Source organism: Helicoverpa armigera, chromosome 7 (genome assembly GCF_030705265.1).
Source record: "Helicoverpa armigera isolate CAAS_96S chromosome 7, ASM3070526v1, whole genome shotgun sequence".
Taxonomy (NCBI): Eukaryota; Metazoa; Arthropoda; class Insecta; order Lepidoptera; family Noctuidae; genus Helicoverpa; species Helicoverpa armigera.
In genome coordinates, this window is record NC_087126.1 from 6,344,751 (window position 1) to 6,359,675 (window position 14,925).

General features: G+C 36.9%; 2 protein-coding genes across 7 annotated transcripts in view; both read right to left on the bottom strand.

Moving 5' to 3' along the window:
- The window catches only part of Stac (staccato), a 49,218-nt gene that overhangs the window by 27,999 nt on the left and 6,294 nt on the right, over nucleotides 1-14,925 (bottom strand). For 3 of the 6 annotated variants that reach the window (XM_021341549.3, XM_021341550.3, XM_049847728.2), the window contains one exon: nucleotides 1,648-1,921. In XM_021341549.3, the coding sequence (XP_021197224.3) occupies nucleotides 1,648-1,921 (274 nt within the window). Of the gene's footprint in view, nucleotides 1-1,647; nucleotides 1,922-5,772; nucleotides 6,391-12,181; nucleotides 12,465-14,925 lie in introns of those variants that run through there. The other 3 variants (XM_021341552.3, XM_021341551.3, XM_021341557.3) reach the window with 3 other exon arrangements.
- LOC110381269 (3-sulfolactaldehyde dehydrogenase) lies at nucleotides 2,712-5,100 on the bottom strand. Its single transcript, XM_021341558.3, has one exon. It carries the CDS (start codon nucleotides 4,886-4,888, stop codon nucleotides 3,371-3,373), a length of 1,518 nt encoding a protein of 505 aa, XP_021197233.3. The 5' UTR covers nucleotides 4,889-5,100; the 3' UTR covers nucleotides 2,712-3,370.

Consider the following 14,925-nt stretch of genomic DNA (forward strand, 5'->3'; position numbering starts at 1 on the left):
CTTACTGAAAGATTTGTAAGCGGATATCGAGATATAAAATCCTGCTCGCACAATGGACAGTTAATTACATATCTAGAGAAATATATATTCTTTATTATGAACAATCACACCTAGCAGGAAAATCGATCGGAAGAATGTCATGTCGGAAATTCCAAATTCACTTAAAGGGGAATGACATTGGGAGTTGTGACGTCGGGAAAACGACGACGGTCATTGAGTTCAACCTTGGTGAGGAAGTTGACAAAATAAAATGAGAAAAGTAAAAACTAACTGGATGTGTGCCAGGAATCGGACTATTGTGCGATTGAGACCACACAGTCGCTGTGTAGCTGCGACTGTGACACAAAGGAGTGGTTACACAACACAACGATCGCTGATTAAGAAAATTGAACAATACACCAATAACATTGTTCTAATAAAACGTAGATATGGTTACTGACGTGCACTTAACCAACAAGGGACAATCACAGAGTGACTAATTAACTTAAACGTCTTGTATCTAAGCAATTGCTATTATGATTGTGTTGCATATCATGCAAGGCGTATTATATGTAGATATAACAAATAAAGGGATTTAATCTTGAACTGTATGTCCCACCTTAACTTTTAATCAAGAACAATAACACGGTTAAGCATTGCGAGCGATGCAATAGTGACACCACCTTGGAATATTGCCCATGATAGCAAATACCTCAGGTTAATGTCACTGCATCGTTTCAGCACAGCTCAAAATTAACTGTGACACACTTTCCCAAGATAGGTATAGCCCAATGTCTAGTTCAATTAGGATCTAAGCCTGACTGGAGTTCAATAGAATTGGGCTCAAAATAAATCATGAATGTCGAAACAGACTTGCTTAACTCACACTCTATGAAAGATTTCCGCCCCGATGAAATGTTTATTGTCTGTGCACTTTCCCGTACACCCAATTTAGGAATACAGGTCAAATCGTTTAAATAAAAACGGATAACAGAGTTCTATAGAGAACACTTCAAAACGGCCGACTATCACAAGAAACAAGCGAGTTTTTTTTTTAATATACGTAGGTACCTAGTACGGAACATTAGTTGGCGTAATTTATGTGTAGATATTAACCAATCTTGTTTTGACTCTTGACCCCACGGTTTATCAGATCAGTTAAATAATCCAATGTCATGTTCGAATTGTAAAAGCTGATTTAAAGTAGTTCTGTCGCATATATAAAAGCAATGCCAACAATAAGACGTAAATTATTTTATAAGCTTTCGCCAGCGGTTTCATCCGTGGGAACTACTCCGCACACCCAGATAGCTTTTACTATATGCTTATAGGCGGTCAAGCAAAGAAACATACAAACTTTTCATATTAATAATATGAGTACCTAGGTACTTTTAGATCCGCAGGGGTTGCTTGACATGCTAGGTTAAACCCATTGCGGTGACCGGTCACCGCGGTTACGTCATACTACGACGCCATTTAATCCAATAAACGGGTTAATATTATTTTTTTTGTGTTGAGCTGAGTGTAAATGTAGTAAAATATATATCCAAAATAGAAGGGTTCTAAACAGCCCAAGTCGGTGCATCAACATATTTGATTTTATGCAAATAAGGAGGAGCTAGATGGAATGTGTAATTAATTTATAGTAAGTGTGAATTGAATACTCACGTTCCAGCCGACAGCCTCCACATAACGATCTATTTTATCGTGCTCATCTGGTTCAGAATCTGTGTCGAGTAAAGTCTCGTTCCCACTGTCTGAATCGCGTAAGATGCTCCTACTCTCCGCTTGTAGATCCGCCTCAACTTTTTGTTCACCATCGTTCTCTTCAGCCTCCTTCAAGGGTGCTAGTGGTGTAGATTCTTCTAATGCAGCCTTCTGAGAAGCCTGCTTGAGTATAGAGCCGAACTTTTCAAAGAAACTGTCATCTACTTCTTGTATTCTGCAACAAACAAAATAATAGTTTGCATTAGGTGCCTTACTTACTCAGATTATAAATACGAAACCAACTTATTTGTTACCTCGCCACTTTTGAGATGAAATTGTCAATTGCTTACATATAGTAGGTATGTGTCTACTACTTTTGCTACATTATGTTTGACTTAGGTACAATGGTAGATACAATATAAGTGGCTATGTGAAGTCAAAGGAATGGCCAGATTCGTATTTTCTGCTTACTTACATCTTGGGCCAAAAGCACCATAGGTAACGTAGACTGAGCCATCCATTCTACTCAGTTAAACCGTAAACTAATACACCCTATTGTAGATATGCATTACCTACCTATATAAAAAATCTTGCCTAGCTAAATAAACAACTTAAAGGGTGCCTGGATTGCATTTTGTACCCTCAGGATTTAACTTTCTCATCAAAACCTTGTGTCAACACACCGAGGCTTGGCCTAAACTAAAACTAGCCGTCAGTAAGCACGCAATACTCGCTCCCGTGATCTACCGAACATACAAGCAGGAACTGGGCACTTATAGGTAGTAGTTATCAAACGGGATATGGTCTTAAATGTTATATCGCTCTGGAAGCTGCTAGAGAAAATCTTTTGCTGTAGGTAGGTATTGACTACAATATTTAAATCAAATATCATAATAGTTCGAAATCTGTGGACTTTGTATTTTTAAAGGTATGTTTAGTTTATGTAGATAAAAAAACCTAACACATAGGTACTAAATAGAAACATACCTAACTGTTAACAGGGTATCATAAATTAAACAACAATGTGAGCTAAATATGTATATTCAATTTACTGAAATCACATTCTGATTATTGTCACTAGTTTTAGAACATTCTGGAATGATTTAAATGACCTAGTCTTTTCTAAACACGCTAAAATGTTTAGTAACATCCTCAATATCAAAACAGTCAAGATTACAAGCTGCACTCAAACTTATGTATACGCTTATGAATAAACATGCAATAACAAAAACTAATAAAATATATCAAAACTACATAAAAACAATAAAAAGTAACAAAACAAGAAAAAAAGGATAAGTGCATAATATAGGTCACTCATCTTATAACAAAACATTCAAGTAATTATTGTGTATAAATAATTTATAAATGCATTAGGTTTTGTTTCTCCTAAAAATCTTACTCATGTAATATTTCTTTGGTGACTACTTTATCTAGATATGTTTACATATAATATTCAGCATCAATCCTTCAAATTCATCTTCTTAATAGATGAAGATTGATAAGACATTATCTTGGAAGACAATAGTGAATTAAAATTTTGGTGATAGAATGGAGTTGCAACAAGATACCCCCTCAATAATAGTTGTTTCTTAAATTAGGCACCTCAATTTGATTTAATTGAGATTTGATTAAACAGATGCATACTCCTTCCGTAATAGTTTTTCCTTGATTGTATTTAATTTCATTACTTTTCCAGTCCCGACATCAGGGTATATTTAATTTCAGTGTACTCTTCAACGCCATGCATACTACCTTCTCTACCAATACCAGACTCCTTAATGCCTCCAAATGGAGCCTCTGCAGTGGATAATATACCATCATTGATGGCAACCATTCCAAATTCAAGATCTCTGGACATTCTGAAAGCTTGTCCTAGGTCTTTGGTGAAAACATATGCAGCTAAACCATGCTTGGTACTGTTAGCAATTTCTAAAGCTTCTTCTTCGCTTTTAACCTTTATAACTGATGCAACAGGGCCAAATACTTCATCATGATATACCTTCATACCAGGTTTAACATTATCTATTAATGTGGACTCAAAGAACTTGTTTCCAAGGTCTGTAGCAAATCTGCCACCAACCAATGTTCTTGCACCTTTATTTACAGCATCTTCTACAAAGCTAGAAACCTTCTTTGCTTGCTCCAAATTAATAAGTGGGCCACACGTAACTCCCTCATGTGTACCTGGTCCTAGTTTACATTTTTTCTGTATATGTTCCTTAAAACCATTGACAAATTGGTCATAAACATCTTCATGTATAAGGAACCTATTCGCTCCAACACATGCCTGTCCATTATTCCTGAATTTTGCAAGCATTGCATGATCTAATGCTCGTCCTATGTCAGCACTAGGAAAAACAATAAATGGTGCATTTCCCCCTAATTCTAAACCCACCCTTTTGACTCCTTTTGCAGCATGTGCAGACAATACTTTACCAACAACAGTGGAACCCGTAAAAGAGATTAATCTCACATGAGGGTCTTCACACAAGACTTTGCCAACTTCTGCAACATTTTTTCTGCTACTCGTAATAACATTAATTACTCCCTTAGGCACACCAGCTTGTTCTGCCAATTGAATAGCGGCGAGGGCTGTTAGAGGTGTATCTTCAGAAGGTTTAACAACACATGTGCAGCCTGCAGCCAACAGAGCGCCGACTTTTCTTGTTATCATAGCAAAAGGAAAGTTCCATGGAGTAATAACTGATACTACACCGACTGGCTGTCGTGTAACCATTATTTGTTTGTTGGGCCAAGGGCTCAATATCATTTCTCCTTTGACATGTCGTGCACAATCTGCAAACCAGTCCAAGAAAGAGTTACCATAGGCAAGTTCACCGTAAGATTCAGACAGTGGTTTTCCAGACTCAGCAGTCACTATGGCTGCTAGATCTTTGGAATTGGCTTCCACAATTTCATACCAGCACCTCAAAATATTCGAACGTTCCTTGGGCGTGGTATTTTTCCAAGACTTAAAGGCCTCAGCCGCCGCATCAATAGCTTTTTTGGCATCAGCCGCTCCCATATCAGGCACCTTTGCAATAAGGCTGTCGTCAGCGGGGTTTTCCACTTTAAACACATTTCCACTTCCCGCACTTATCCATTTGCCTTCAACATATGCTTTATTTTGTAGCAAATGCAGCTGCCTATACTGAATTCTTGCAAAAGTATGTCTTCGAACACCGGCACGTAAGAAATCCATATTTAAGAGTCGTTATCAATATTTCGCCCAATATCGGTTTTAATTTTTTGTTATTGCTCTAAGTGATTCTGTATTGATCCAGTATACTATAATTTTATAGTTAAAATATCAGCAAAAGGAACCCATCGATTATTAAGTTCCAAATAGAACTATAAATAATCTCGTAAAATGACAGATGGAAAACTACTGACTTGACTTTGACACTTGCTTGACTGACAGCGATTATTGAGCGGTATAAAGGCAACGTTTCGTTACGCGCAAGAACTTGTAAGTGAAAATTATAAGGTAACATGAAATAAATATTGTAAATAGGAATTGGTAAAAGAAAGATGCCAAGAAAAAAAAGTAAACTCTATATAAAAAGTAAACTCTCTCTAGATGGCGTTGGTATAATACTGGATGTTTGAGACGACTCTTTGTTGTGTTAGGTTCTTACAATGGCTATTTAAATATTTAATCTTTCGAAAATATACCAGTGTCATCTCAGATCAAAGAAATTTTCAGTGTTTTACACGTAATACTTGTGCAGTGAGTGTGTTTGCCGCCTGATAAGTTCTCATGCGTGGCAAGAAAACATAATCTAAACTAGAGACACAAAATACATTCTTCGTAATATAAAAAAAAAACCTTTAAGTAAACATTCCTAAGGTGGATATATCTTTAAGTGGGGTGTTAAGACTAATCCGAACCCGATGTCTGTGAACCGCAACCAGATAATTCCCACCCTTGGTAATTATTTGTAGATAACTTTAACCTTTCGATAAATGTTAGCAGTTATTCAATGAAAACTAGAATTTCACTTTACCAAAGAAGAAAAAAATATCTAACTTTTCTGGGTCTGCTACAAAAACAAAAGCTACTTGTGAAAATCAATTTAAACTCACTTGTTGTCATGCACCTGTTCTTCAACGGATTTCTGTTGCTGCAGTTTTTCGTAGAAACCTTTCCACATCGACTCTTCATCCATAATGATAAGAAATATTTGCAAAACACTGATCAAATATTTAAAAAATGATTATTATATTTTTAGAAAACGCACCGTGCCGGCGACTTGTATTAACTAATAACATGTAGATATACCCACGTCCATCGATACACAATGAATCACAGAACGAATCGAGTCATATGGTCTGGAAGAAAATGACGTAAACAGTTCGAATAAACCGAGACTTAGATTGGATCCGGAAATAACGTTATTCACTCACAGCCACCGCCGTGTTTTGAGAGCAACCGGCTCAATTTTAATACACTGAGAGTTCAGTGACACTCATTTCACTTTTGCTTTAGCGTCGACATAATAATTTAAGACTGCCCACACTGTCAAACACAACAAATATAACGATTATTTGATAAAATCGCGTCAAACGTTTTTGTTTTGGTTTCGGTTGAGGCAACCGGGCCAGACTGACGTAATTCAAGATATTTCAAGGTGGATAGAACAAGCGAACGTTCTGCGCACACCGCACGCCGTGCCACGGCAATGTGCAAACTAAATGGTCTGCATTAGCACACGTGCTTTTGTAATGTCACACAATGAATCTGTAAACAGCAAGAGAATTATTCTGTATCCTGTAATTATTTTGGAGCCATGAGCACCGGAAGAAAAGAGTGATTCAGCCTAGTTATAGTAGATAGTTTAGAACATATAGCTTTTCCCGGGTGCGGGAAGTATGCAGTTCCCTCGAGGCACAGCTAGATGGAACCACGGGTCAGCCCCGGATCTTCAATTTTTTTTAGGCGGGGCAAAAACTGAAAAATGCCGCCCTGCCTACCTACCTATATGTTTATTTTCACCAACGAAAGTCACTTTTTTGGTAGGTAAATGACTTAAAAAAAAGTGTCCAAATCATTATAGCCTGAAACTGTTGGTCAGGTTTAAGTTATGTAAGTCGAGACAGATTAATGTAGGCAAAAAGATAAAAAAAACGCTGTTAAGTATTTTGGATTTGACTTTTGCAATTAACCATGTAATGCCTGTATAATATTGCGCGAGCGAAGCGAGCGCGAAATTTTTTGAGCCTACGACACAAAAGTACCTGATTAAGTACACTGTCAAGCAACAAGTAGCCGCGAGCGTAGCGAGCGCGAACTTTTTTGAGTTATTTGTTTGAAAACTCACAGGGCCGTCTCTAGCTCATGTAGCGCCTGGGTGCAATCATCACCAAAGCGCCACCTATGTATTGAAAGATTTTGAGTAGTACATATTGATCGAAGTACTTAGAATAGTGACAAGGAATATAAATAAGAACGTTCGAATGGAAGTCACTTTTTTCGTAGGCTCAAACTGTTGGCCAGGTTTAAGTTATGAAAATCGAGACAGAATAATGCAATTATTGTAAAAATTTGCGCGAGCGAAAGTAGCGCGCAAATTTTTTGATTTTGGGACACAAAAAGTTAATAAATTTAAAAAAGCGCTGCAAAGTAACAAGCAGTCGGAAGCGCAAACTTTTTCGTTTTTGAGGACTCCATAAATAATATTTATTGCTACATTTTACCTTATAAAAGGTAAGACAGCGTGGATTTGAGTCATAAAGTCACGAAAGCAACGTACGTATAATATTGCGCGAGCGAAGCGAGCGCGAAATTTTTTGAGCCTACGACACAATAATCAGTGACTAAGTACATTGTAAAGCCACGAACTTTTTTAAATTATTTGTTTGAAGACTCACAAATTATGTACAAATAAAAAGAAACCGTGATTAGAACGAGTGCCATTTGTGTTCGTTGATTCGGTGCGTCAATAAAAATGATAAACCATCAGAAACACAACATTGTCATATAGCCGCGAGCGTAGCGAGCGAAAATTTTTTCACTTAGTTGGAGGATGTTAAAAGTGAAAAATAATCAAAGCGAAGGCGACTTTTTTTAGAAACTTTGCTTGTCAGTATCATGATACAATGGAACTTCCTTATCAAACGGGTGTAATACATCGAAATTTCCTGGTGGTGGGGCGCCCCTGAGACCGAGGCGCCCGCGTTATTCGCACACCCTGCACCATAGGTTAAGACGGCCCTGTAGGTAACTATTATGGTATTATTAGGATTTAAAATCAGGCAGCCGCCTGATTTTGCCGCCCCCTGAATTTGCCGCCCGGGGCATGGGCCCCGGCTTGCCCCCCCCTAGATCCGGGGCTGCCACGGGTAACAGCTTGTAGGTGATACAACGTAAACATAGCTCTTGGTCCAAGCCCTTGAACTTGATGTTGACGATAACTTTCCTATAAGTAATACCACCATTTATGTACATATACTTTTACTTAGTTGCATAAATACAGTTTACTTTCAGAAGCGATTTAAAAGATCTTACACTCTACCTACAGACCTATGGATAATAGGATCTCAAATCTCTCTAAACATTTTCAGGATTCCATTCAGGCCACGGCCTAGCTTCTAATTAGGTACTCGTGACTCTTACTGTAGTCAATAGTCTTTTTTTTTTTTTTTTATCGACGTAAAATCATCAAATGACCCCTCCCGCTGTGGGTTAGCAGCGGTGAGGGAGTGTCAGACTCTTACTGACTAAAATCGTCGTGTTCCGTCATAGGCCTTTTATGTACCAGGGCCGCGGTATCTCTTTCGAACAACCCGCAGCCCCGGCAGGCCTTGGCCCTGCTGGGCCCCGCTGGGGTTGCTGACGTCTCTTTGAGGAGCGCGTGGAACAACGCGCGCCGTCGACACGGGTCTGTCGTCTAGGAAGACAGAGGGACGATGAGCCACCCGAACTCACCGCCCACAGACCCACGCCTACGGTGGCCGGACGTCTACATTTTCGCAAGGAGAAATAGTCCATTTGGCACAAATTGCTTGTGATTTCTCAGTAACAATTTTATTATTGTCTAACAACAATACTGTTTGCGTGCCTTCAGTTTTTAATAGCAGACTGACCCGACGAGGTAAAAGGAAACTTGCTGCGGTTGACGTCATTTTATACTCAGCATATTTGAAAATGTTTCTATTACAAATAATTAGGTCTGAAAAGCATTCTTGCAAGTAGGTATATGGGTTTTAGCGGAAAATAAGAGCGTGAGGAACAGGCAAAATGAGGATTCTTAATTCGGAATGGTCTAACCATTTTTGTATTTTAAATCTCTAATTCTTCAAGTTTTGAGTTAATGAATTCAGATTCTTCGGTGTACCTAACAAATAACATAAATTATTTGTCGTTAATATTGACATTGTTTTTTTGATTAATAATGTTGTTGCTAATACTACCTACTCCGGTGATATTAGGTACATTTAACACAGCTCATACTAAAACAAACAAAAGTAACTACAGGCATGACTGCATTATTAAACAAACAGTGAATATACCGTTAGCAATCTGGACATATCTGTTACATAGTGGGCGTAATATCCATATCAGAGATGAATAGAAGAGGGAGGTTGAGGTTCGTGCATACATACATTTGAAATGATTTTCTGTCTCATTATATTCTTATTTACAAAGACAAAACCGTTATCGCTCTAGTTCACGTCTGATAGTGATATCTAAGCAAACTGTGAATGACGTAAAGTTTGGCTAAATTCTACACTGAGAACGACCTCGACATGTCCAAGCTCAAGGTTAAAGGGAGGCTCTGCTAAGTGCTACAGGCTTTACGGTCCACGAACTTTACAATACATGCGTAAAGTAACTATGTGATTTCTTAGTTACAAGTTTTTTTGTTCGTTTTAATCAACTCTAATAAAGCTTTGAACCTTGGAACAGTGAAGAATCATCACCGCGTTAATTAACCGCTCTTTATGGCGATAATTATAAGACAATAGAAAATCAATTGTCTCGTGCGTAGCTACCATGCAACAGGTTGTTATGTACGATAATACACAAAACACACGCCCTCAGACCCCTTTTCATATGCTTTGGGCACGGCATGGCTGCCGTGTAGTAGAGTAAAATTTGAGCTGCCCGGGGCCCGATTCTCCTAATTTTACTTAAGCGACATACGATTCACGTTCGACTCGATTCGACTGAGATCCGATCCCGACTCGATTACGATTGAAGTGTATGTGGCATTCCGCTATTTTTTCTTTGAAATAAACGTTTTTATCCTTTTCTGTCATTCAATAATGAATAATTTTGCCTGCAAATGATTTACGATTGCAAAATGATTGTACAGCAGACTACCATATAGACCAAAATTACCAAAATAGCAGACCAATCGCACACCAATCAAATGTCAATCGAATACGATTGGTTTTTTATTAGTAGCAGAGTGCCCGATATGGTTAAAACTGCTATTGCGATCATATTGCGATTCGATTTCTATTTGATTTTGAAATTATTGACTTAGGAGAATCGGGTCCCAGGGCTTTCAGATGGCACGGCGACCTTAACTGGCTTTCATTACCTAACATTTTGGAGTTTCTTGCCGGTTCTTCTCCATGAAACCAACTCTTTGGAACCGTGCACCTAACTGTGACGTTTCGAAAGAGCTGTCATAGGCCTATTTGAAATAAAAAAACCGGCCAAGTGCGAGTCGGACTCGTGCACGAAGGGTTCCGTAAATTACAGTTAAATCAACCTATCTCAAAAACTATAAGAGATACTTTGATCAAACCAAAAATCGTTGAAAGAGTTAATTAGCATGCATCACCTCTATTTTTTTTAGAATTTTATACCCCGTAGTTATAAAAATAGAGGGGGGGGGACATACTTTTTACGACTTTGAGAGCTGATATCTCAAAAACCGTTCACTTTAAGAAAAATGTTTTTTAGAAAACTTTATATCATTTTAAAAGACCTTTCCATTGATACCCCACACGGGTATGTACATCGAAAAAAAAAAATTCATCCCTCAGTTACATGTATGGGGGGCCCCACCCCCAATTCTTTTTTTTACTATTTAGTGTCATATTTTTGTAGCGGTTCATACAACACATATTCCCATCAAATTTCATCACTGTAGTACTTATAGTTTCCGAGTAAATCGGCTGTGACAGACGGACAGACGGACAGACGGACAGACGGACAGACGGACAGACGGACATGACGAAACTATAAGGGTTCCGTTTTTGCCATTTTGGCTACGGAACCCTAAAAAATTGAGTTTGAGTTTGAATTTCCATGGAAGCCGTGCCGTGACCATGTGAAAACATCTTCAGAACGCAGTAGTGGTGCAACCAGTAAATAAAATTAGATTAGGTACACTTTTTAAGCGAAATTAAAGCTATGTCTATTGTACAAATAGCAACCTAAGCAATCCATTAATTAAAGCCCTAGATTTACAATTCTATTGCTCATGAAGCTCCTACGCGATGTCTTGTTTAAACAATTGACTGTATCTTGTTTGTGGCTCACAGCGCTCTTCAAAAGCATTATTTTGTTTGCACTTTATTACTCATACGGGATATGCTTGATGACAAGATAATAATGTGTGTTTAATCTTAGTAGATGATACATGAAAATACAAAGTCTGGTCTATGATATTATCGATCGGCGAAGCGACTACATCTTCTAGCTAAACAGACGGGCAATGAGCCAAAAGCCATAAAATTATTCTTTTGGGAGCCATGCAAAGGGAAAGGTCATGGTCATGGTACTTCAACATAATGCGCTGTCTATTAAGGACATAGCACCTAATTAGTCTAAATTTACTTCAAAACTGCAGAAATTACACGATATAATCTCGCCTTGTAAAGACTACAGATTATTCAGAAGCAGTTATTTCTAAGCATTTAATGTGTAGAATATTCTGAATATCTTCTCGACTGTAGTTTGTTTAATATAAATAAATTAGAAGGTAATTGTTACACTCGTTTAGACTAATTATAAAATTGCGAACCTTTCACAAAGGACTTTTCTTGGTATCGCTGACACATAACTGTAAGCAAATGCTGCATACTATGCAGAATATGATATACATATTACCATGAATTATAGTAGTTACCCACCAACTAAGTACAATTATTTTCAGTTATTAATATTAATTGTACAATAAACTACTTTGAAGTGGTATTGAGAGGATAAATAAAATGACATCAGACTCATATCATCACCTAGATAAATAGAATTTCATAGAAAATAGAGATGCAGATTGATGGTATCCTGAAAAATAGTAGCTTCTCCGTTTACCATACTAATTAATATTAAATTAAAAATAAGAAATATTTGGAACACCCTAACAAACACAGGATAAAATAAACCAAATGATATCACTACTGAAAAATAATTATGTATAAGTACTAAAATAAAACTGACTAGAGGATAAATAAGAGCAGGTACACTAGGAATCAAAACAGCATGCTTTATATTTAGATTAAATAAATAATAATATAATAGGTATGTGAGACTTACTTTGTTCTACTGATAACTTCTTTTTCTTGAAGCTTTCTATACACAAAAGTCCACGGATCGTCAAGTTTTTTCGTATGCATTTTCACAGAAACTTATCACTTATTTATTAACAGTAAACCAAATAATTTCAGCACCTTGTTACTTATATAAATATTAAAACTTAAGAAAATGTCCACTTTATGTAATTTATTATCAACAATAAATATTTTTTCTTCTCTATATGGTACGCGTCAAACGATTTTTCAGGCTACGTACAGCGCGAGATGTCAGCGACTGCCTGTCTGAATTCAAATGCCGTAAGCTTTGTTTGTTAGAGGTTTACCTACTCCAGTTTTTTAGAGTTCCAAGGCTGCTATATAGAAACCATTTTTTGTTTAGTCAATTGTTAACAGCTAATGCGTTATACTTTAAATTCCCAAAGTGTTTTTTCATTTTATTCTTAAATAGCATTAATGTACCAAAGCCGGTATACCTAATTACCAAATGAGAATCCTTAAAAAAAACATTGTTTAGTACAACATAACGATAGTAATTAGCATTATCGTTGTTTAAATTATGTTGAAATTAATTAGATGGGGTAAAATCAGGACTTTGGTTATCTACGGAACTCTGTAAAACTTACATGAAATTGGTTGTAAGGATTTTCCTAATCCAGTTTTTGCACTACAATTATTTAGATGGAACCAATCCTCTACAACAATGGGGGTTATTAAAACAAAGGAGTGGCAGATACCTATTATACTTGGGTAAGTTTTACACCATCTTGGAGGCATTCACTTAAAGCGCGGGGAATTTAATATGACGCAGAAAACCCGCATGTTATTAGCATAGAACTCGTAATTCAAGTGTAAAATCCGAAATACTTCCCATCACACTGGCATCTTAATTAGTAAATGTATGACGTCATTATTTACAAAATGAATAAATAGAACGGAAGTGCGTCAAAATCCTTTATTACTTAAAGTAGTATTAATTTAGCTCTAAAAATTTGTCAGTTTTTGGATTTTTGTTTTGTAGTGAGTGGTGTTTGTCATTGTTTCCTTCAATCATTAATTATAGACAATGGCCCAATAGTCTCAAAGTTAGCCGTTAAATCCGCAGTTCATGGGTCAAAGAGTTTTCTTCGACTTTAGAAATACATTGAACCTATATAAAAAGTTAAATCCAAAATCTAATAGCACTAGTTTGTGGCCGCATTTATATTCATGAATTAAGACAAACAAGATTGTCTAAAATAAGAAGAAAGAAAAGCAGATGTGGGTGGTTAATCAATCCTAATCAATTTTGCCCTTGTCTTTATGCAGACTTAAATCTTGTCCTACTTGTAACTAGAACGACTTGTGACATTTATGAAACAGAGGGGAGTTCTTGTAACATTACACAATTAAGTATTTATTGTATCATGTTTATTCACAGGTAACTAAGCAACTGGACGAACTTCTATCACCTTGTCACTGCAACTGAAGTAAACAAGTTATTTCATAGAACTCGATATGGCTTAAGTCAACTGCCAATCCCTCAGAGCAGAAACATACCTAATCAAAATGTCAACAACTAGTCCTGCCAGGGGCTTCGACCATCCATATTAAGTTGAAAATGCTGATTATCTTTATAATAACGCAAAAGTCGTCTTTCTGTATTAATACAAAGGAAGAGCATCTGTAAAGTACAACTCAATTGTGTGGTTCAATAACCTTTAACCCTACGGTTCACTGCAGATGGTCTTTGAAATGTGGCTAGCTGTTCTTGGAGTTCGTAAGTATACCTAGGTACCTATATCAAATGTTACCTCTATTACTTGGGTGAATATATAATTTTGTCCTTAGGATGAGAAAAGAATAGAAGTGGGTAATGATACTTTATGTATGTCAGCAGTCCAACAATAAGGAGGCATATCATCATTTGTAAATTGGCGTACCTATATGTGCAGTCCGTGTAGGCAGATAATTTGCATTTGGCAGAATTGCTGTCATTGTTGTTCCGTGGTGCGATCGTGCACTGAGTTCTTAGGATCGTTATGAAACATATTAGGCTAAAGTAGGTAGTTTCCTGTATACAATTAGCATCGGTCATCAATCCTTAATCGAGTTGATAATCTCAAAGCGTAAGCTGGTTTATTCTAAGTAACAAATAAATTGCGGTGTAGGTACCAGAAAAACCATTAGCTACGAAAATATTTTCTCATTAATAAAAGTCATCAAGCCCATGGTTTTCCAACAATATTTATCATTACGTATCTGGGATTTAATTAATGTAAAAAACGTAGAACAATAATGGGTTCTGCTTCCAGATAGAGAAGCTGAAGTGACGGAAATGGTGAATGTACCTCTATAATAAAAAAGTGATGAATAGAACTACTAGCACCTTGTTATCATACTGAACTTAAGGGAAACATTTATCGAGCAAGAAAAACTTGTTAAGAATCCCGCAAGTTCCAAGTAATGATTTAGCTTCAATCCAGCCAGTTCTTAAAGGCAGTCGTCCGTTTATTTGAAATTGTTTATCTATTTCTGCCATTAACGATGTAGCCTATGATTACGAGTGATTGCACAAAATTAAATGGTACCATTAATTAAATACAATAACGCAGTGTTTCTTAATCAAATAAGGCGTCAATTAGTAATCAAGATTCCTATGAGACATCTCTATGCGCGCGCGTTCTTGCAGAACAGATTCCACACATATTAAAACTGCTCATCTGAGTATCGCAATTACAAGTTTTATTTACTTCTTCATAATTAAAC